The sequence below is a fragment of the Spermophilus citellus genome (genome assembly GCF_964194105.1).
Source record: "Spermophilus citellus genome assembly, chromosome: 2".
In the NCBI taxonomy this organism is placed as follows: Eukaryota; Metazoa; Chordata; class Mammalia; order Rodentia; family Sciuridae; genus Spermophilus; species Spermophilus citellus.
The window spans coordinates 167,822,698-167,846,339 of record NC_138183.1 but is presented as its reverse complement, the minus strand read 5'-3'; the positions used below and the strand labels follow the sequence as shown (position 1 = coordinate 167,846,339).

The window sequence follows — 23,642 nt, the reverse complement described above, 5'->3', positions numbered from 1 at the left end:
TCATTCAGTTTTTTTACTAGATTTATAATTTAGCATCTTAAAATTTATTGCTATATATCCAATATAGATTAATGCATTCTGGATATATGTGAAAAATCAGATATACTTTTAAACATTTAACATATTATTAAGTAATCATAAAATTTTAAGTAAATATTGATAAATTCCATGGAAATTTTAGTGAAATTTTAGTGAAATAGCTGGAATTTATGAAAATGATTGTCCTACATCTCCAAAAAGGAATCATTTTACAAAGTCAATAGTTCATGACCCTAAACCCATATTATAATTACCTAAGAAATTTTAAAAAAAGAATAATACCAATGGATGAACTCATACAAGTATTTTTTTTTTAATTTTTTTTAGTTGTCAATGGACCTTTATTTATTTATATGTGATGCTGAGAATTTAACCCAGTGCCTCACATATGCTAGGCAATTGCTCTACCACTGAGCCACAACCTCAACACCCCCATACATATATTAAATTAACAGGACCCAGGAATAGAATTTTTTACCAAGATGGAACTTTTTTTTATTTTTTTATTTATATATGACAGCAGAATGCATTACAATTCTTATTACACAAAGAGCACAATCTTTCATATTTCTGGTTGTATACAAAGTATATTCAACCAATTTGTGACTTTCTACATGTACTTTGGATAATAATGTCCATTATATTCCACCATCATTTCTAACCCTATACTCCCTCCCTTCGCCTCCCACCCCTCTGCCCTATCTAAGCATTTGTCTATTCCTCCAATGCTCCCCCTGCCTACCCCATTATGAATCAGCCTCCTTGTATCAGAGAAAACATTCAGCATTTGTTTTTTTGGGATTGGCTAACTTCACTTAGCATTATCTTCTCTAACTCCATCCATTTACCTGCAAATGCCATGATTTTATTCTCTTTTATTGCTGAGTAATATTCCATTGTATATACGCCACATTTTTTTATCCATTCATCTATTGAAGAGTATCTAGGTTGGTTCCACAGTTCAGCTATTATGAATTGTGCTGCTATAAACATTGATGTGGCTGTGTCCCAGTAGTATGCTGTTTTGGGTATAGACCAAGGAGAAGGGATAGCTGGGTCAAATGGTGGTTCCAATCCCACATTTCCAAGGAATCTCCATACTGCTTTCCATATTGGCTGCACCAATTTGCAGCCCCATCAGCTGTGTATCCTCTCCAACACTTATTGTTGTTTGCATTCATAATAGCTGCCATTCTGACTAGAGTGAGATGAAATCTTAGAGTAGTTTTGATTTGCATTTCTCTAATTGCTAGTGATGATAAACATTTTTTCATATATTTCTTGATTGATATATAAAGGACACAGAGACTAACCCACAAAATTATAATTAACTCATATTAGACAAAGGTGCCAAAAACATGCACTAGAGAAAATAAAGCATCTTCAATAAATGGTGCTGGCAAAACTGGAAATACATATGCAACAAAATGAAATGAGACCCCTACTTCTTACCATGCACCAAACTCAACTCAAAATGGATCAAGGATTTAGGAATAAAACCAGAGACCCTGCGTCTAATAGAAGAAAAAGAAGCCCTAATCTCCATCATGTGGGATTAGGCCCAAACTTCCTTAATAAGACTCCTTTGGCACAAGAATTAAATCAAGAATCAATAAATGGGATGGACTCAAACTAAAAAGTTTCTTCTCACCAAAAGAAACAATCTGTGAGGTCAATAGAGAGCTAAATATTGGGAGCAAATCTTTACCCCTCACACATCAGATAGAGCACTAATCTCTAGGGTACATAAAGAACTCAAAAATCTAAGCACCAAAAAAACAAATAACCCAATCAATAAATGGGCCAAGAACCTGAATAGACAATTCCTTATGTGACCTCTAAGATGCAGCCAGAGTTAAAAACTTTACTATAGACCACAAGATTAACTTTTATAAAAAGCATGTATCCCCTGCCAACAGGAAGTTCATATTAAGGTCACAGAGCTACTAGAAGCCTCATTCAAGTCCAGTAAGGGTTTCAGAAAAAGAATGCAATTTGTAAATAACTGTTTTGTAGGATTTCACTTCCCTTATGAGACCTTTGAAACTATAATTGTGACTAGAGTAATTAAATAATTACCTTAGGAGTTTGAAATTAAGGCAATCAGATTATAAATCTTTGTTATCTTCCTATTTTTTTACATTGAGGACTACTTCAGAAATATAGATTACTTATACCCTTATATTTTTTATAGACATACTTTGATTTCTGTCTTTAGGGTTTTGTAGTTTTCATTATAGAGATCTTTCACCTCTTTCATTGATTCCCAAATATCTTTTTTTTTTTTTTGAGGTTATTGTGAATGGGGTAATTTTTCCTCATTTCCTTCTCAGAGGCTTTGTCACGGATATACAGAAATGCCTTTGATTTATGGGTGTTGATTTTATATCCTGCTACTTTGCTGAATTCATTTACTAGTTTTAGAAGTTTTCTGGTGGAGGTTTTTTGGGCCTTCTAGGTATAGAATCATATCATCAGCAAATAGTGCTAATTTAAATTCTTCTTTTCCTATACATATCCCTTTGATTTCTTTTGTCTAATTGCTCTGACCGGTGTTTCAAAAACTATGTTGAATAGAAGTGGTGAAAGAGGGCATCCCTGTCTTGTTCCAGTTTTTAGAGGGAATGCCTTCAATTTTTCTTTGTTTAGAATGATGTTGGCCTGAGGCTTAGCATAGATAGCCTTTACAATGTTGAGATATGTTCCTGTTATCCCTAGTTTTTCTAGTGTTTTGAACATAAAGAGGTGCTGTATTTTTGTCAAATGCTTTTTCTGTGTCTATTGAGATGATCATATGATTCTTATCTTTAAGTCTATTGATGTGATGAATTACATTTATGGATTTCCGTATGTTGAACCAACCTTGCATCCCTGGGATGAATCCCACTTGATCTTGGTGCACAATCTTTTTGATATATTTTTGTGCTCAATTTGCCAGAATTTTATTGAGAATTTTTGCATCTATGTTCATTAGAAATATTGGTCTGAAATTTTCTTTCTTTGATGTGTCTTTGCCTGGTTTTGGGATCAGGGTGATATTGGCCTCATGGAATGAGTTTGGAATTACTGCCTCTTTTTCTGTTTCCTGAAATAAATTGAAGATTATTGGTATTAGTTCTTCTTTAAAGTTCTTTTAGAACTCCGCTATGTATCCATCTGGTCCTGGGCTTTTCTTGGTTGGTAAGCTTTTGATGGCTTCTTCTATTTCCTCACTTGATATTGGTCTGTTTAAATTGTGCTCTATTTTACATGCCAATGAAAACCGGACTCAGTAATAATGGTGCGAGACATTACTTTCACAATTTAAATTTTCTTTTTTTCTTTTCTTTTTTTTTTATTCTCAGAACTTTTGTGATGAAGTTAATCGTATAACCAATTCTGAAACACTCTCAAGTATAGACAGTCTTGAGACTGGGCAGCATGAAGAAGTATACTTGACACTTAATAAGGAGCCTTCTACATCAATCCAGCAGAATTCTGTTTCCCTCAAACTAGCAAATCTTCAATCAACTAATATAAACTGCTTTGATGAAGATAAACTGTTGGTCTCTAAAACTCAGCATATCAATAATTGGCTTACGAATTTAGATGCTCAAAAGACTCAATCTGTCACATGTTTCTCAGATATGTTAAGTAAATCTAATGTTCTACCTGTGTGGGAAGCTTTTAATAATAAAGAACAAAATCCATCCACTTTGAATAGAACTGTGCAAAGAGTCACAAGTACTGCTAATAATAATTCAGTAGCCTTTTTATATAGTCCACCCATAGTTGAACTAGATAAAAAAAGTGAAGAAACCTCTGAAGCCAGCATTATGAGGACAAGTGACTCTACTTTGGCAGCACTTAAAACTGAGAGGCCATTGGTTACTAAGAGTCCAACTTTTAAATTCAGCAAAGCCTGGACAGCTCCAGATTTTCTAAACCAGGAAGTGGCTACATTTTCCAACCAAGAAACATACTCTAAATTAACTCAAGAAAATAGAGGTACTTCAATTCCTGCTTCATTCATGCCAACAGCAACACCTTTAGTCTTGCCATCTAATACACAATCAGCTAGGCCTTTAGCAAAGAACAATATTCACATAAAAGAAATTGACCCAGTGCAGTGTTCTGATAAGTTAGAAGAATTAAAAGATGTTAAAGATGAAAGGATAAAATATTTCAATTTTAACAAAAAAGAGTTTCCTTCATTTTCAGACAATGTTCAAGCCACCTATTTACCTCAAAATTCTGATTCAAAAGATAAAAAACAAAAACTGTATGAATCATCAACATCATTGTCTAATGTAGCTTCTAGTTATGATTTACTTGATGAGCATAAGAAAATAAAATACAACATTCATGAGCGAAATGGTGTGAGGTTTCTTAAAAGTATTTTAAAGAAGGAATCTAAATACGAACATGATTATTTTAAGGCACTAATTATAAATCAAGGCTTTAAGTTCAGAAATCAAAAAGCAGCAGCTATTAGAGATAGTATTGAATTAACAAAGGAAAAAAGTGCAGAAATCCCAAAGATTACCAAAAAATTGAGGTGGTTTGATGAAACTGGTGACATAGAAAACAACACTGAAGACAGTCATTCACTAAAGAATAGAACAAGAATGACTCAACCATGGTCTCAAGAACTCCACATTAAAAGTGGTGCTGGCAATAGTTTAACTAGTGTTCCTGCTTGTGCTGTAAATTCTAATAGAAAGAAGTCCAAGGATGACTCTCTCTCTGAAAATGTCACTGCTTTAGGAGGTCCTGGAACAGACCATGCACCTTTAAACTGCTTTATACCTTCAAGTTATAACTTTACTAAACAAGCCTGGCTGGCCTCCAAAAAAGAGGAAAATAAAATCACTATGTGTAATGGTAATTCCAGAACACCGAAAGGTAATCCACATAGAAGTGGAGCAAAAGTAATCAGAAGAGCAGGATCTGCAAAAGTCCAATCCAGCTTTATGTATACCAACAGAAAAGGCACTGTCATTCAACCACGGTCTGCAAGTAAAGCCAACACATTTCTACAAACTCAGGGTAAATTTTTTATACCTCATCCTCCTCCTAAACCTACATCAAATATTAGAAGTGGTAAAAATATACATGTATCTAAGTGTCAATCAATCATAACTGAAAATTCTCAAAACATTATTACGTATAACTGTTTTAATTCAAAATGCATGCTTCCACCAGAACACAATTTAAATCAGTGGAATCAAGAAAGTAGTCCTCTACTCTCAGATCCTCGTTCTGACCTGGTCACTGTGATTACATCTTTACCATCTTATTATTCTTCTGAGTGCCAAACTTTAGCAAAAACAAATCATTCAAATGATACTCAAATGGTTACACAGCAAGATGGGACATTATATTGCATCCAAAGAAGTCCTGTTTGTGAAGAAAGCCCTCAGTCTGTGACTCTTAGAACTACTGAAGAAGAATCGGCTCCCTTGTGGAAAAGAGGGAATAACATTCTGAGCCAAAATGAGAGGGCCACTGGTAAGAAGAAATTCATATCTTTTATACATAAAATGTACGACTTTTTAAATTCATATGAAATTTTCCTTATTGAGACATAGCAATATACACTACAATGTACATTTCATTATGATTAAATGTTGATATTCAATTATAAATTAGCCTTATAGAAATAACTTACCTTACTTTATATTTTAACTTGATCTAGTAGCTGAAGCTTTTGAGTGACCCAACCTATACGCTCAAGTAAACTTAGAAAGTATTGCCAGTGTTTTATGTTTTTCATGATTTCTCTTGTTAATTTAAAAGAGAGTAGATAAGAAATAGGATCTGATTCTTTTCCCACATTATTCTGTCATTAATATTGGAGTCATATTTTCTGTCAAGTTAAGCACAGTGAATATAATTGTTTAAATTATTATAAATAGTTGAGAAAATGTAATTATAACAAAATCCTTTATTTTTCTTTAAAACTATTAAATTGAACTGCTATATGCTAATAATATGTACCAAATCCTACCATTTCTTTTCAAAAGTGTGATAGCTCTGCATTTATCTGCTACAAATATTGACTTTCACAGAAGGAAAAGAATGATACCATTGCCTTAAGTTTTTTTCTAAAAAATTACTTCTATATAGACTGTCATTGTCCATAGCAACTGGTTGACTCCTCATGAGCTACTTTTCCTCTTCTGAGGGAATGAACTAAGAGCCCATATTTCCTGCTAGTAGGAACTGGTTGCTTATGGAGAAATAGGACTGGGGGCGGGGGGCGGGGGCAGGGAGAGAGAGAGAGAAATCCAGAAAATAATCCAGAAAAGCAACACTTATTTTTCCAAAGGTATAAATAAATATTATAATTAAAGAGAGAGTTAATTTAAAATTTAATATTCAAAGTCTTCTTCAATTAGACCGTAAACTTTTAGGGAAAATTAACTTTTTCTGTATTTCATCACTGTGTCTCCAGGCCCTAACAGTGCCTGACAATTCATAGGCACCCCAACTTTTCTGTGAATTGGGCGGGCACAAACACATTGCCAGATAGAAAATTAAATGCAAAGACTGCAATATAAAAGTCTTCAGTGCTTGTATACAAAGATCTAAATTTAAAATTTTTTTCTCTCATTAGAGTTTCTTTTTTTACCCAGTTATTTCACAATATAACTTTAATTTAATACTTCAAAAATAAAAGTCTCATACAGATTATGTAATAATAATAAATAATAAATAAATAAATAAATAATGATGTTTATCTATTTCTAATTTCTATTTTCTTTTAATTACAGGATTAAGGACTTTAAATTTATTATCTTACTAAACTTTATAGTAACCCTGAAAAATAAACATTTTTAAAAATCCCATTTTGCAAAGAAGGAAACAGAAATGCCCTATGGCAAGAACTAATAAATAACAGAATTGGCATTTTAATCACAGATTTCTATGGCTCTAAGACCTGTGCTTTTTTCTACTAAAACCATACAATAAGTATAGTTACTAAACATATATCATGTATCAGACTCTGAGCTATCAGAAAAAATAATTGGAAACTGAGTTTCCCAAATAGCTTATATAATAAAGGGTAGCCTACTAGAATCCTCATTCTCTGATAAAAGAATGGGATATGTATTTTGAACTGGAGAAACTACTATTTTCCTGATATTTAATGAAAGGAGGTACTTCTCTCAGGAATATAAGAAACACTGGAAACATAAAGAATTTTAGCCACATTTTCATAGATGTAAAAATATTCAAACTGTTGTATATATCTATACCTCTTACTACAATAATTAGAAAATCTAAAAATTCTAACAAAACCAAATACTTAGCAGTCATTCAAGATTTTTTTCAAAACTAAATGTCTAACATTTTAAGTTACTTCTATGGTAATAACAAATTATAGTTCAGTGAGAATTTATTCATTTTCATTTTCCCACTCCTATTTGCCAGGTCATTTCTGTTTTCACATTCTTATGTGCCTAGAGATGACAATTATGGAGGATACCTTGCTCTTTATTAAATCTTCCAGAGTCTTCTAGGAAAAAAACTATCCCCATGAGGTCCAAGACATTCAGCTATAATCACCTCCAATGTCTCAAGTAATTTCCTCCCTAAAGATAACCATGTCATCTGGTTCACAGTATTCCTTTCTATTGCAAAGTTTTTGCCATCGTACTAGATAATTCAACATAAACATGGATGAACAATCTTAACATGTTGACCTTCCTCAATCCTTTTTCATTACTAATGACAAACTGTAGGAGCTGGGGATGTGGCTCAAGCAGTAGCTAGCTCACCTGGCATGCGTGCAGCCCAGGTTCGATCCTCAGCACCACATACAAAAAAAGATGTTGTGTCTGCCGAAAACTAAAAAATAAATATTAAAAATTCTCTCTCTCTCTCTCTCTCTCTCTCTCTCTCTCTCTCTCTCTCTCTCTCTTTAAAAAAAATGATGTTCTATAACATTCTGCCTCAATTACGCATTCCCCTTGCCCTATCCTGAACCTTGCCAACATCCATAAATTCTCCTCCTTTTTGTGATATCTTGGCCCTTACCATGATCTATAACTTCTCTACTTCTATAATCAGTAACTCGATCATATTATCTACTATGACTACAGTCTCTTATTCTTTCTCTTCTTACTCCTACCATTCTTTTATCTCACAGATATGTAATTCATTATTTTCTCTGCTTTCGTATTTCATTCCATCAGCTATTTTCTACTACTTATCTAGCTTAGATTTAATAGTCCATCATTTTAATAATTCTTCTGCCAATATCTTAAACTCTTTGCTCCTTTGCACCAGTCAGGCAACCCTCCATCTTCCAAGAAAAAAACTTAATCTACTTTCAGCTTGCTTCTAAGTAGCAGAGAGAATGTGCACAATGTACCAAGTATATTGATTACACTGTAGATTCATGATCATCAGCCCCTAATTATCAACTTTACCCATTAATCTGACTATTTCTCTGGTAAATTCACTCTCCATCTTTTACAATAGCTATTTCAAACCCTTGTTCTCCTCAAATATCCAATATCCCCATTTCTCCTTTCTCATCCAATATTCATCTACTAGTTTTTCCCAGACCACATATTAATAGGAATAAATATCCCAAATGAGAGGAAAATTGTAGAGTTAGAATACTTTAATAAATTTTTATAAGAATATAAAATGATACTACATGGCTTTTAGACATATCCATGGGTAGTAAAATTGTAGCAGACATATTAATGATAAACATAAATTTAGAATAGAAATTATCTCTAGGGAGGGAAGAAGAACAAGTGTCTATAATAGCACGATTGCATTGTAGTTGTTCAGGTTATAAATTGCAAAACTCCAAACAGCACCATTCATATTAGAGCATGAGGCAACCTTGATACACAGGGATCTTCAATTATGTTTGTTCAATATCTGTTCTTTACTATGCTCTATATAATATTTCAAATGAAAAAATAATAATAATACAGAATGAGCAGTGAGGATGCAGGGTTAAATTAATATAAGCCATTCTTCCAAAGCAGTTTTAGCCATGAATAATAATGTCTATGACAGTGACTTGAATAGGTACATTATGAAACATTTTTATGGAAGGATTAGTATAGATCAATAATCTTAACAGGAAAAAAATTAAAAGCATGAAAGAAATAGAAGAAACAATTCATGGATTCAACTTTTAAGAGCAAATCCTCTTTTAATATTCTTGATTCAATGTCTAATTTCCTATGAGATTCTACTCTAGCATTTTTTACAACTCTTCATATTTCTTTCCTTTGAGATAAACTTTAGCCTACAAGGCAAATTAAAGAAGAGATATTTAGAGTGGCTAAGGAAAGAACTGAGTTTGGATGGCCTCTGTTTCATCAGTTAAATATTAGGAGATTGGATACAGTATATGAACATGATTAAAGAGTGAGTTTTGTAAAGAATAGAGACTGTGAAACTTTTTTTGACTACAGAATAAACTTAAGGAGAAAAGGTATCATTTGAGAGAAATTTTATAGAAAGATGACACTGACAGAAAAAATGAATATTAATATGTTTTACTCCAGAAATAACACAGATTCCATACTAAATATGTAATTGGATGGGTATGGGGAATTGAAAATAAATTAAACCAATTGATAAATATAGGAAGACCTGAGAAATTGAACAATGATACTTTTTAAATAACATTTAAAAATATAAACCTATGGAGGACTGAAGCTGTAGCTCAGTGGTAGAGTGCTTGCCTAGCATGGGTGAGGCACTGCACTGGGTTTGATCCTCAGCACCACATTAAAATAAATAAATAAACTTATATATATATACACACACACACACCTATGGGATAAATATAAAAAGTTTTGCCTGGCTCCTTTCATGAAAGGCTATCAAACGCTATTGAGAGAAATAAAGACCTGCAAAATGTTCACGCCTTAGAAGAGACAGTATTATAAAGAAGCCAGTTCTCCTAAAGCTAATCTATAACTGTAGTACAATCTCAATTAAAGATTCAGCAGGATTTTTGTTAAAATTGACAAATTCTGTGTAACATTTATCTGAAAATGCAGCGGCCAAGAATAGCTGAAATAATCTCAGTGAATAAAGTTGTAAAACTTATACTACTACATATTGTATAAAAGATACAGTAATTAGTATAATATGGCATTTGCATAAGGATATTTAGACCAATGGAATAGAATATGGAGTATAGAAATGAACCCACATTTTTAACTGTTTAATTTTTGGTAAAGGTGGCAGTGGATAGCAGATAATAAAGGTTCATCTTATTATTCATCAGATTGAACACTATATGAAATTAGTGAAAATGATCCTGACCTCACTCTGTACACAAAAAAAAATCAAAGTGAACTATAGATCTAAATATGGAAAGAATCTTTTTCTTATTATAAAAATAATTTTTATAATAAAGGTTCTCCTAAATATGATATAGGGAATATGTTTATGATTTTAGGATGGTCAAAGATTTCTTACACAGTATTAAAAAAGCAAAGACTATGAGGAAGAATATTAACAATTTGTACAATAAAATTAGAACCTTTTGGTCTGGGGGGGTGTGACTCAATAGGAGAGCAATTTTCTGGCATGCATGGGGTGTCCTTGGTTCAATCCTCAGGACCAAAAAAAAATTACAGATGTTTTTCATCCAAAAAAAAAGGGGGATTGAGAAGGCACACCCAGGGTGGCAGAAAATATTTGTATTGTGTAATACTGACAAAGAGCTCCTAACCAGAACTGCAATAAATAAGAACTACAATTAAAGAAGAATTAAGAAAAAGACAACCCAATTGTATCAGCCAGAATTAAATTAGAAAAGCAGTGTCAGTAAAGAGCTACAAAGAGATTTATTGCAAGATATTGGTATATATTAATATGGGGCCTGTCTAGGTAAATCCAAAATTGGTAAGGCAGGCTACAAAATTATAGGCATGGCTAACATGACTCTCCACAGGAAAAAAAAATGTATTTTCTCAAGGAAGACTTATTTAAAGTTGATTTTAAATCCTTTTAATTGGTTTAATCAAGACCACCTATAATATCTTTATTGATCTACCATCCTTAAAGGAAACTGGTTATGAGACTTTAATAATATCTACAAAATACAATTGCAGAAATAACTAATAGGACTTAATATCTACAAAGTACTATCAGAGCAATAGCAACATTAGTGTTTGACTAAATAACTAGTCTAGGTAACACATCAAAAAGATCAACCCACTATTAAAAATGGAATATGTTTGGAATATGTTTCTCATAAAGGAGAATATCCAAATGGTCAATAAACATATTCAAAAGTCTGAACCTCACTAGTCATTAGGAAAATGCACATTTAAAAAATTAGATACAACTACATCAGAATAGCTAAAATTGGAAAGACACAAAACCAAGGATTGATAAAGATGTATATCAACTGGAAATTCTCATATCTACAAAAGTTGAATATATGTGTATGCTCTATGACCTAGCAATAAATTGTATATATGTGTGTTAAAGAGACAGAGAGAGATTGATTCATGTGGAAACCAGAAGACATGTTCAAAAACTTTCTTAGCAACTTTATAATCAGAACTGGGAATTATCTATATTAACTACATAGTACGAATTAAGTGAAATTCAAGCATTCATTTAATGACATACCACAGTGAAAATAAATAAGCTATTGCTAAAAAAAATAACAAATGAATTTCACATCATACTGTTTTACAAAAGAAAATTGGACAATAAAAATGGAAATTATATTCCATTTATATCAAAAGCAGGTAAACCTATGGTGGGGAATAAAATGGAAATAGGTAAAAGGAGTTTTTTAGTACTCACTTGTGATCTGGGTTTGTGAATAGAATCTGTTTACTTACAATTGTGCACTATTCTATGTACGTTATACTCAGTTTAAAAAAATTCAAAGAAGAACTAGAATTCTGAATTGTAGCTCCAGCGTTTTTACCCTAGAATAAATAGTTTTTATGAGACCAGAAATTTGATTAGAAACATAGAAACAAATTGTTGTGTAAAAATTAGATAGCATTTGTTCTGTGTCCATTTGAAGCACTATTCTAAGTGCTATTCTAAGCACTTTACAAATGGAAACAAGTTTAGTTCTCCAATAAGAATGTGAAGTAACTAATATCATTACCCTTGTTTTAAAATTAAAACTGAGAAGCACAGTGGTGTATGCCCATAATTCCAATAACTCAGGAAATTGAAGCAGGAGGATCACAAGTTCTAGGACAGCCTGAGACCCTGTATCAAAATAAAAAATAAAAAGGGCTGAGGATGTAGCTCAATGGTAAAACATAGCTGGGTTCAATCCCCAGTACCAAAAAATTTAATAAAAAATAAAATTAAAACTGAGGTGTTCATAGAGATAACAAACTTGTATAATTTTCATAGCTAATATAAGTGAGGCCCAGGATTAAAGCATTCTATCTCTAGAGTCTTGTGTTTTGTGTTGTTTTTTGACTAATTATAAAAGCTTATTTAACCTAAAGTTTAAGATGAAAATGTACATGACCCAATTTTTACATCATAGTAAAATAAAATAGGTTCTTTGTAGAGGGGACATGGATTTCTCTACTGGACAGTCATTATGTATACTTGTTCCAAGGCTTCTAACATGATGATAATATTTCCTCCTATTACCACCATTCCAATATTGTTCTGTTATCCAGTAGTTATCATCATGCATTCATAAGGAATCAAATCCCCACAATATTCTTTGGGCATGTCTACCACCATTTAATGACAATGTTAACATCTTATCCATAAATTTTTCAACTCAGGAACAAGAGCTTTATTCACAGTGTCTACATCATGGGCTCTGAGTTGCTTTGAAATACAAGTCTGTGTTCTTTACCACTTAGCTACTATATACTGTTTTCTAAAACCTCTCCCAAATAACAACAGATTTTTCCATAACATACATGGAAAAAAGCACATCAATCTATTCAATTTGTGGATGGCACAAAACAACAAAGTCATTAGTGAAATAGAGGTGGAAACAAGATTCAAAATCATCCTGATCAACTGAACTGATAAACCAAGACCAAAGAAGTTAGGTTGAGCAAGAAAACTCTCAAGCCATTCATTTGATTTTTTAAAATTGTGAAATATATCTTACATACAAAATTATGTATATCATCTATAAGAACAGGGACTAAGAACAAGAGTCCTGTATTTACTGCTCAGTTTCAGAAATAGAAAATCACTCCATATGCTTCTCCAAGTTGCTTCCCTTTCCTTCCTGACAGAAGCAGACACCATACAGAACTTTATGTTAATTATTCCATGCTTTTCTTTATAATTTTACCATCATATGAATGTATCCAAAAAAAATATTGTTTAGATTCACCTAGTTTTGAAGCATTTTATAAATGAAATCATGTCATCTCTATTCTTCTGGGGTTTTCTTTTTTCAATCAATATTTTTTTCAGATTGATTAATTTACCTCTACTTTCTTCATATTTACTATATATGAATGTACAAAAAAATTAATTCTATCATTAAACATTTAGGTTACTTCTAATTTCTTGCTTTTATGAATAATGACCCTAAGAACAGTTTTGAACATTACTGATTCTGAAGTTGCTGGGTCTTAGGGTATGTATGTTTTCACCTTTACTAGGTAATCTGAATTATTTTATTATGTCCTCACCAAAGCTCTGACTCCCTTTCTAATGTTTTTAGTCATTAGGATGTAAAATAGTTTCTAATTATGCTAATTTGCATTACCCTAAGTATAAATGAATTGCATTTTGAACATTTTCATATAATTATGTGTGCTTTGCTTTGCTTTTTTGAAATATCTATTGTCTTTGTACATTTTTATATCTTTTATGGGTAGGAATTCCTTATATTTATTATATTAGTGTTGATATAATATTAACACAAAAATATATTTTTAATCATTTTACAATTCTAAGGAAGAAGGTATCTGTTTTGGCAGCTGTTCTTTGAGAAAACCACAAAGACAGTTGGGTAGTGATACTATCACATTTAGAATTTTCATATGACACTAGAAATTTTTGGCCAGAGATACCAGGGTAAGTTTTATTACTTACCCTAATGCCAGAATTAGGCAGACACAGTGCTGCACACTTGTAATCCCAGCAACTTGGGATGCTGAAACAAGAGGAATCACAAGTTCAAGGCCAGCCTTGTCAACTTAGCAAGACCCTACGCAATTTAGTAAGACTGTCTCAAAATATTAAAATGGGCAGGGGATGGAGTTCAGTGATAAAGCTCCCCTGGGTTCAATCCTCAATATTGACAAGAAAATCATCGGTGGGGGCGGGGGAGAAAAAAGAAAAGAAGAGACCAAGCTATTGGCTATTATAATAATTATTAGGTATTATTTAGGTGCACATATGTGAATGAAATAATACATAAACAGTTTTAAGTATATGCTGTATTTGTTCTTGGGATAAATAATCTCCAACCCACCAAACTTAACACATATGTAAAGGACCAAAGACAAAAATAAAAGTTTGCTATTACTGTTACAAAGTCAATAAAATTTTTTACAATAATTTCAGAATTATTTTCAGTAATAACCAAATTTAGATGTAAATGCTGTACTCTGTCTTCATAAAGAATGTAGAGAAAGGGCTATGCGAAAAACTTTAGAGACTCAGAACTAGAGAGGAGATCTAAAGATCAATTAAAGGAACACAGCCTAAGAGATATAATAGCTCTGTACAAATATTTGAAGGTTTATTATGCTTAAAAAGAACTAAATAAAAGTAAAGGGGCAGGATTCAAGCTTGTCAACAATGATAGATGATGCCCCATTTGGTCCTTATCACTATACCATTCAAGCATAGGTTGAATGTCTACTTGTAATTTAGATATATGGATTAGAGGTTAAGTCATTAGTGTGCTGAGAAATCAACTTAATGACTGGTAGCCGATATTTTTAAAATAAAGTCTAACTTTAAAGCTGGAATGTTCTAGAATAGAAACTACCAGTGGGCATCGTATGTTATAAGAATGTGTTTTCTAAAGCTACATGTATATACTGGGTCACTATGACAAATATGTTTATTTTTCTGAGACACAATCAAATCAGCATGAAAGTTACTAGCATAATGTGTAAGAGCTAGAATTTTAGAGTTTTGAGCCCAACTAAGTGGAGCTGAATCTCAGCTTTACCCCTTACTGGCTCTACAAATTTGGACAAGTTATTTATCGTCTCCTGTGCCTTAATTTCTTTATCTGTAAAGATGGTGGTAGTAATCGTACCTATAGCCCTTAGAACAAACAATATCTGGAAATTTATAAATGCTAAGTAAATATTAACTAGTATTATGTTATTTCTGACTCTCAAAAGATGTTCAGGTCCTGGACAATTTTCCTGAAAATTGGTGGCTTCTTTGTGTCTGTTGTTTTATACTTATATTTATATATCATTTACATAAATTTGTGCATATGTGTGTGTATTAGCTATAGGATCATAATTAACATCAATTAAATTTAATATTCAAACCCATGTTCTCCAGTATATAATTTAATCTCAGAGCTCAAAATACTTTAATTTTGTTCTTCTGACTCTTAATATAACATGTGCATACTTCCATGTACTTCCCCAAGACATTTATATGTTTACATAAATATTCATATTCTATGTCCCAGACTAAGTAAATTTTCTACTCCTTAGCCCCTAAAAACCTAAGTATATACCACAATAACTTTGTCTTTGTACATAATGTTCTTCCTGTCTCAAAGCACCTTTTTACTTGTGAATCCACTACTCCTTTTAACATCAAGCTCAGATATAATATTCTCTATGAAAGCTTTCTTAATTTTTTAATTCATTGTAATCCTCTGGGCTTTCATTTAGTTCTGTCTATAATTCTACATGCAGTTTAAGCACTTTACTGCAATAATCCATTTAACTTTGTATCCATCCTTCTAAACCAACAGCGTCAAATATTATCACTATTAATAAAATTTTGAGAAATATATATGCTGTACATATGTATTACTATACTAACATGTGCATATGAACCTTAATCAGAACACAACATTTTATTATTTTCTAATTATATATGACAGCAGCATGCAATTTGTTTCATTGTATACAAATGGAGAAAACCTTTTCATTTATCTGGTTGTACACAATGCAAAGTTGCACCATTTATACAATCATACATGTACCTAGGGTAATGATGTCAGTCTCATTCCACCATCTTACCTATCCCCATGCCCCCTCCCATTCCCAACTCCCCTTTGCCCAATCCAAAGTTCCTCTATTCTTCCCATGCCCCCTCCATTATGGATCAGCCTCCACTTATCTGAGAGAAAATTCTGCCTTTTGATTTTTTGGGTTTGGCTTTGCTTAGCATGATGTTTTCCAGCTCCCTCCATTTACCTGCAAATGCCATAATTTCATTCTTCTTTAATGCTGAGTAATATTCCATTGTGTGCATATACCACAGTTTCTTTATTCATTTATCTGTTGAAGAGTACCTAAATTGGTTCCATTGTTTGGCTTTTGTGAATTGAGTTGCTATAAACATTGAAGTGGTTGCATCCCTGCAGTATGCTGATTTTAAGTCCTTTGGGTATAAACCTAGGAGTGGGATAGCTTGCAAATGGTAGTTCCATTCGAAGTTTTCTGAGGAATCTCCATACTGCTTTCCAGAGTAGTTGCACCAATTTGCAGTCCCACAAACAATATATGAGCCTACCTTTTTCCCCACATCCCTGCCAACATTTATTATAACTTGTATTCTTGTTAATTGCCATTCTGATTGGAGTGACATGGAATCCCAGTGTAGTTTTAATTTGCATTTCTCTAATTGCTAGAGATGTTGAACATTTTTTTATATAATTGTTGGGCATTTGTATTTATTCTTCTGTGAAATGTCTGTTTAGCTTCTTTGCCTATTTATTGATTGGGTTATTTGTGGGGGGGGGGGAGGTTGGTATTAAGTTTTTTGTGTTCTTTATATGTCCTGGAGATTAATGCTCCTATCTGAGGTGCTGGTAGTAAAGAATTTTTCCCATTCTGTAGGCTCTGTCTTCACACTCTTGAATGTTTCCTTTGCTGTGAAGAAGATTTTCAGCTTGATACAATTACTTTTATTTCTTGGTTTTACCCTGTGCACTTTAGGAGTCCTATTGAGGAATTCAGCTCCTAAGCTGACATTATAGAGATTTGGGCCTACTTTTTCTTCTAGTAGTTGCAGGGTCTTTGGTCTAATGATGCATAGGTTCTTGATCCAATTTGAGTTGATTTTTGTGCAGGGTTAGATATAGTGGTTCAATTTCAATTATTACATAAGAATTTCCAGTTTTCCCAGCGCCATATATTAAAAGGGCTATGTTTTCTCTAGTATATGGTTTTGGAAACTTTGTTTAGTATGAGATAACTGAATTTATGTTGCTTTGTTTCTGTGTCTTCTATTCTGTACCATTGGTCTTCATATCTATTTTTGTGCCAGTATCATGCCATTTTTTGTTACTAGAGCTCTATAGTATAATTTAAGGTCTAGTATTATTATATCTCCTACATGACTTTTCTCACTAAGGATTGCTTTGACTATTTTGGGTCTCTTAATTTTTCAAATTTAACTTCATGACTGCTTTTTATATTTCTATGAAGAATGTCTTCAGAACCTTTATAGGAATTACATTAAATCTGTATAGTGCTTTTGGTAGTGTAGCCATTTTTGACATGTTCTGCCTATCCAAGAACATAGGAGATCTTTCCATCTTTTAAGGTCTTCTTTAATTTTCTTCTTTAGTGTTCTGTAGTATTCATTGTAGAGGTCTTTCACTTCTTTTGTTAGATTGATTCCCAAGTTTGTTTGTTTGTTTGTTTGAGGCTATTATGAATGGGGTAGTTTTCCTAATTTCTTTTTCAGCTGATTCATCACTGATGTACAGGAATGCAGTTGATTTATGGATGTTAATTTCATATCCTGCTACTTTGCTGAATTAATTTATGAGTTCAAAAAGTTTTCTGGTGGATTTTTGGGGTCTTCTAAATATAGAATCATGTCACCAGCAAATAGTGATAGTGTAAGTGCCCTTTTCCTATTTGTATCTCTTTAATTTCTTCCTTTGTCTAGTTGCTATGGCTAGGGTTTCAAGGACTATGTTGAATAGAAGTGGTGAAAGAGGGCATCCCTGTCTTGTTCTAATCTGTAGAATTTTTCTCTATTTAGAATGATGCTGGCCTTCGGTTTGGTGCATACAGCTTTTATAATGTTGAGGTACATTCCTACAATCACTAGTTTTTCTAGGGTTTTGAGCATGAATTGATGCTGAATTTTGTCAAATGCTTTTTCTACATCTATTGATATAATAATGTGGTTCTTGTCTTTAGGTCTGTTGATGTGACTTATTTATTCCCATATGTTGAACCAACCATGCAACCCTGAATCCCACTTGATTATGGTGCACTATCTTTTTAATATGTTTTTGTATGTGATTTGCCAGAATTTTACTGAGAATTTTTGCATCTATATTCATCAGGGATATTCTAAAACCTTCTTTTCTTGATGTGTCATTGCCCTGGTCTTTTCTTAGTTGGTAGGCTTAAATTTTCTATGTCTTGCTGTTTCAATTTGGATAGGTCATATACTTCCTTTTTCATCACAAATTTTAGTGATTTGAGTTTTCTCTCTTTTTTTCTTCATTAGTTTGGCTAAGGGTTTATCAATTTATTTACTTATTCAAAGAACAAAATTTTAGTTTCATCTAGTTTTTGAATTTTTGGTTTTAATTTTATTGATTTTTGGCTTTTATTTTAATTATTTCCTGATTTGTTCTTCCTTTTCTAGGGCTTTGAGATGTAATATTAGGTTATTTATTCGGTGACTTTCTATCTTTTAAAGAATGTATTCAGTGCAGTGAACTTTCCTTTCAGATCTGCCTTCATACTGTCCCAGAGATTTTCATAATTGTATCACAATTCTCATTTACCTTTAAGTATTTTTTAAGTATTTTTTATTTCATCCATGATTTCTTCTACTATGCATTCATTGGTCATTTAATAGCATGTTAGAGTAGCTTCTATTTTTTATTTTATTGTTGATTTCTAATTTCATTCCATTATGATCTGATAGAATGGAAGGTATTATCTCTATTTTTTTTTTTTGTATTTGCTAAGAGTTGCTTTGTGGCCTAAGATATGATGTGTTTTAGAGAAGAATCCATGTGTTTCTAAGAAGAAAGTGTATTCAGTCCTTGATGGATGACATTTTCTACATATGTCTGCTCGGTCTAAATTATTAATTGCATTTTTTTTTAATTCTATAGCTTCTTTATTTAGTTTTCATTTGGAGGATCTATCTAGTAATCAGAGAGGTGTGTTGAAGTCACCCAGTATTATTGTTTTGTGGTCTATTTGATTCTTGAAATTGTGAAGGGTTTGTTTGATGTATGTAGATGCTCCACTGAATGGGGCGTGAATATTTATGATTGTTATGTCCTGTTTATGTATAATTCCCTTAAGCAGTGTGAAATGGCCCTTCTTGGACCCTTCTGATTAACTTTGGCATAAAGCCAACTTTATCTGATATGAGTATAGAAACCCTGCTTGTGGATAAGATCATGTGAGTAAGTTTTATCCCATCCTTTTACATTCAGTCTGTGGATGTCTTTATCTATGAGGTGAGTCTCTGGAGGACATCATATTGTTGGGTCATGTTTTTAATCCAATCTGCCAGTCTATGTCTTTTGTTTGATGAGCTTAGGCCATTTACATTCAATGTTATTATTGTTTTATTTTTCTCACAGCACTTATTACTTGTATTTTTTATGATTGCCATTCTAACTGGAGTGAGAGGAAACCTATGTGTAGTTTGGATTTACATTTCCTTGATTGCTAAGGATATTGACCATTTTTTTCATATATTTCTTGGCCATTTGCATTTCTTCTTTTGAGATATATGTTGTTCATATTCACATTAATTAATTATTTGTGTTTTGATGTGAAGTTTTTTGTGTTATACATATAACCTGGTTATTAACCCCCATCAGAAGAGTGGCTGGCAAAGATTTTCTCCCATTCTATAGATTCTCTCTTCATACTCTTGTTTCCTTTGCTGCACAAAAGATTATTCATTTGAATCCTTCTGACTTATTGATTCTTGGTTTTATTTCTTGAGTTTTAGAAGCCTTGTCAGAAAGTTGGTGACCTGTGCCAATATCTTGAAGTGTTAAACTTAAATTTTCTTTTAGCGGTTGCAGTGTTTCTTTTCTAATTCCTATGTCTTTAATATACTTTAAGTTGATTTTTGTTTCATTTTTAACTTTCATTCCTTCAAGATAACCAAGATTACTATGTGCAATATATAACAGTCTATCTTGCAAACTAACTAGATTATCAGTTGCCGCAGTCTTGGCTGGGCACAAGATCACGAGCCACTCACAGCTTTGTAGATTCAAACAGCAATTCTTTATTCCCGAACTCACACCGGCCCTGTACAAACACGTTCTGGGGAAATCCAAATTCTGCCCGCCCAATTCACGTCCCAAATACTTTTCAATTCCAGGAGAACTCAATGGGAACTCAAGGATCGGGCGTGCCTGAGGCAGCAGGATACGCCCTATTCCACCCCCCCCACCCCGCAGGGTACACCTTAAACCTGGAACTTCCCTAAACCCAAGGATGGGATACTTCCTAAAACCTGCAGGATACACCCTAAACCTGGATCCACCCTAGTCCTTGAGCAGGGTCACCTTTCTCAAACACACATGCAATGTCACAGCGAATTTCCAAGGCAAGTCCATTTAACATGGGGTACGCTGGCAAGGAAATTTCGATGCGTCATTTCTACTTGGCAATGGCCCTCAGCAATCAGTGTCAATCATTTATTGCATGAGTAAAGTTTAATTTCTAATTTTTAAATAAAGCATAAATTAGAATTCTAATATGTTCTTCCTGCACACAAATGGCTTATTTTACATACCTTCCTGGTGTTCTAGCACCAAGTGTCAGAAGTCACTGATCCAAAGCATAAGTCCCTCAAAAGCAGGAATTGTGTTGAATTTATCCTTGTAATTGTATCATTCAAAGAACATAAAACTCAATGAAATTTATAGATGAAATAAATAAGTTTTCTGTGATGTTCCAAGGTAATTGGAAAGTTTGCAATTGATATAGTATACTCAACTTGTATAATTTCTGACATTGTGCTGGCATTTGTTTAAGATTCTACTGTTAGAAGAAGAAAGCAAATTGAAAATAAGAGGAGAAGTCCTTTAGAGCAGAAAAGAAAAAACCCTGGATCTGTAGGACAGAAGTACAGTGAGCAAATAAATGTAAGTACAGCATTAGTAAAAATTTCTATATAATAGCGAAAAAAATTGTGTGGGAAACAGAATGATGTTACAGTGCTTGCTGTAAACTATATACCACAACATAAATATAAATATAGCCAAAGTCATTTGTGATGCAGTCTTAGAATCTTACGCTAAGCTTTTGTACTGTACTTATTTTCTGTCCTGTAATTAGCGTATATGATCTGTTACCAATAAAGGTTTTAAATCAACTTTTAAGAAATCACTATTGTTATTTTATCTGTTATTGTTTATAACGAATTCTGGAAAAACTTAGGTCATGCACAACAAAATTCAACAAAGTTTTTGAAATATACAGAAGAAAAAGAAAAAGAGGTAGAAAAGATGAGAGGAAAGTAGGAAGAAAGAAGGGAAAGGGAAAGAGAGAGGGAAAGAAGGAAGGAAGGAAGGAAGGAAGGAAGGAAGGAAGGAAGGAAGGAAGGAAGGAAGGAAGGAAGGAAGGAAAACTAGAATCATGAATAAAGGAAGCATGTATTTTAATCATAAAGACTAAGACAGTCCTATCTGATTGAACATCCTACTTGAATCTGAGCTTCCTGGAAGACATGGCAAAAAGGAAAATCAAATGAGCTTTATAATTTTCAAGGAATATTGGTGATGATTTTGTTATTGAATAATGACAGCTGAAAATATAGGCAGCAATTTAAAAATTTTTAAGTTTATTATATGTCATAAATTTTAAATGTGGAATCATGTTCTGATTTACTATTCTATTTTTATAGAATTTTGGACAAAATGCCCAGCTAAGTTCAAATGAGCCAAAACTAACTACAAGGGGTACTTCTAATGATGGAGAAGGTATTGGTCTGTACATTTTCTTCAGAGCTTTGTTTCCAACAATTTTCTTTTCTTATATGGATTTTCTCAGTTGCTTACATTTTATGTGAATGCTAAAATACCATTAGAACCTGAACTTTTCCTCATCCTTACACACTCAGTTCATTGCCAGTTTTTCTTCATTCATAATAACAATGCATTGATCATCTTTTCTACAGCAAATTATTTCCTGACTTGTCAATTATTTCTGTAGGATAGATTCCCAGAATTAAAATTACAGTATCTGGCATGTAATTGGCACCTAAGAAATATTTGTTAATGAAACTACAAATATTAAATGATACTAGATCAAAGGACAGATGTATTGATACAGCTTTTCATATATATTGCTAAAGTATTTCCAAAAAAGTATTACCTTTAGAAATTCTCTCAGTGGTATATGTCAATTTAAAGAGTCACTTCTAATCATGCTTATATGATAGGCAAGGAAATGGTGTTATATTAGTTTTTATTTTATATTTTATTAATAATATGCTAAATTTTTATGTATTTTTTGGTAAATTGTCTCTTCATCTTATTTTTCCATATGTATTAGAGTTTTGAAAATTTCTTGATAATTTTTACAAATTCTTGAATAAAATGTTTACATTGCTTGGTTATTTTTACTATATTACACTTATTTTGTATTTTTACATATGTAAGTATTAATTTTCATTTGTTCATTCAATAAATGATTATTAAGAGCTAATTTTCTGCTTACAAGTAAATATTAGGTTATAAAGTCATGAACAAAACATCCAATAGCCTTGCCCTCTAGAAATTAAAGTATGTCAGGGATTGGCTCAACCTTAGATAAACATGTGTTAACCTTTTCTTAAGGATTTCTCCATTATTTTTAAATTCAAAGAAACTTCCCAGTACAGAAATTTACAGATATTTCCTTTTCATATAGGTTGTTTTAATAGTTTGATTCCTTAAATTTAACTCTTCAATTACTGGAATTTCTTAGATGAATGGTGGCAAATGAAACTCTAAATTAAGCTCTTTATTAAGCATCAAACTAATTTATTGAGTCATCTTTCCCTTCTCTCAAGTCTTTAATGCTTCTTTGATCATATACTCTTAATCTAATTGGGTCTGTTTCTAGGCTATCAATTCTGTTTCTCTTCTAAGTTCCTTTTCTCTTATTCTTTTGTTTATAGTTAATTTAACTGCTACTAAAAAGACAATTTCCTTTATATTGTCTTTGTACCATCAATGAGTAAAAAAATAACACAAAAAGTATCTAAACCTACTGTATTTTATTCTTTTATTTAAGTAATACTTTAGGGATTTCTATTGCCTCATTTCTATTATTTTGGATTTTTTTAAATTAAGGAGAGGAAAATGCTACATACTGAGGATCCTAACATATAAAATGCAAAGTAATAGAATATTTACTGTATTTCTATTTGTGAAATAATGTATACACACATAATTCATCCTAGTACGTATAAGGGCTGATTCCAAAAACATAAAGGGATCAAAGAATAATTGATATAAA

At 32.4% G+C, this 23,642-nt stretch overlaps 1 protein-coding gene across 1 annotated transcript in view; it reads left to right on the top strand.

The window, feature by feature from the left end:
- The window catches only part of CEP126 (centrosomal protein 126), a gene marked incomplete at its 3' end in the record, with an annotated part of 71,163 nt that overhangs the window by 35,974 nt on the left and 11,547 nt on the right, over window positions 1-23,642 (top strand). The window contains exons 6-8 of the mRNA XM_081281110.1: window positions 3,384-5,529; window positions 21,174-21,283; window positions 22,045-22,120. Coding sequence (XP_081137236.1) covers window positions 3,384-5,529; window positions 21,174-21,283; window positions 22,045-22,120 — 2,332 coding nt within the window. The remainder of the gene's footprint in view (window positions 1-3,383; window positions 5,530-21,173; window positions 21,284-22,044; window positions 22,121-23,642) is intronic.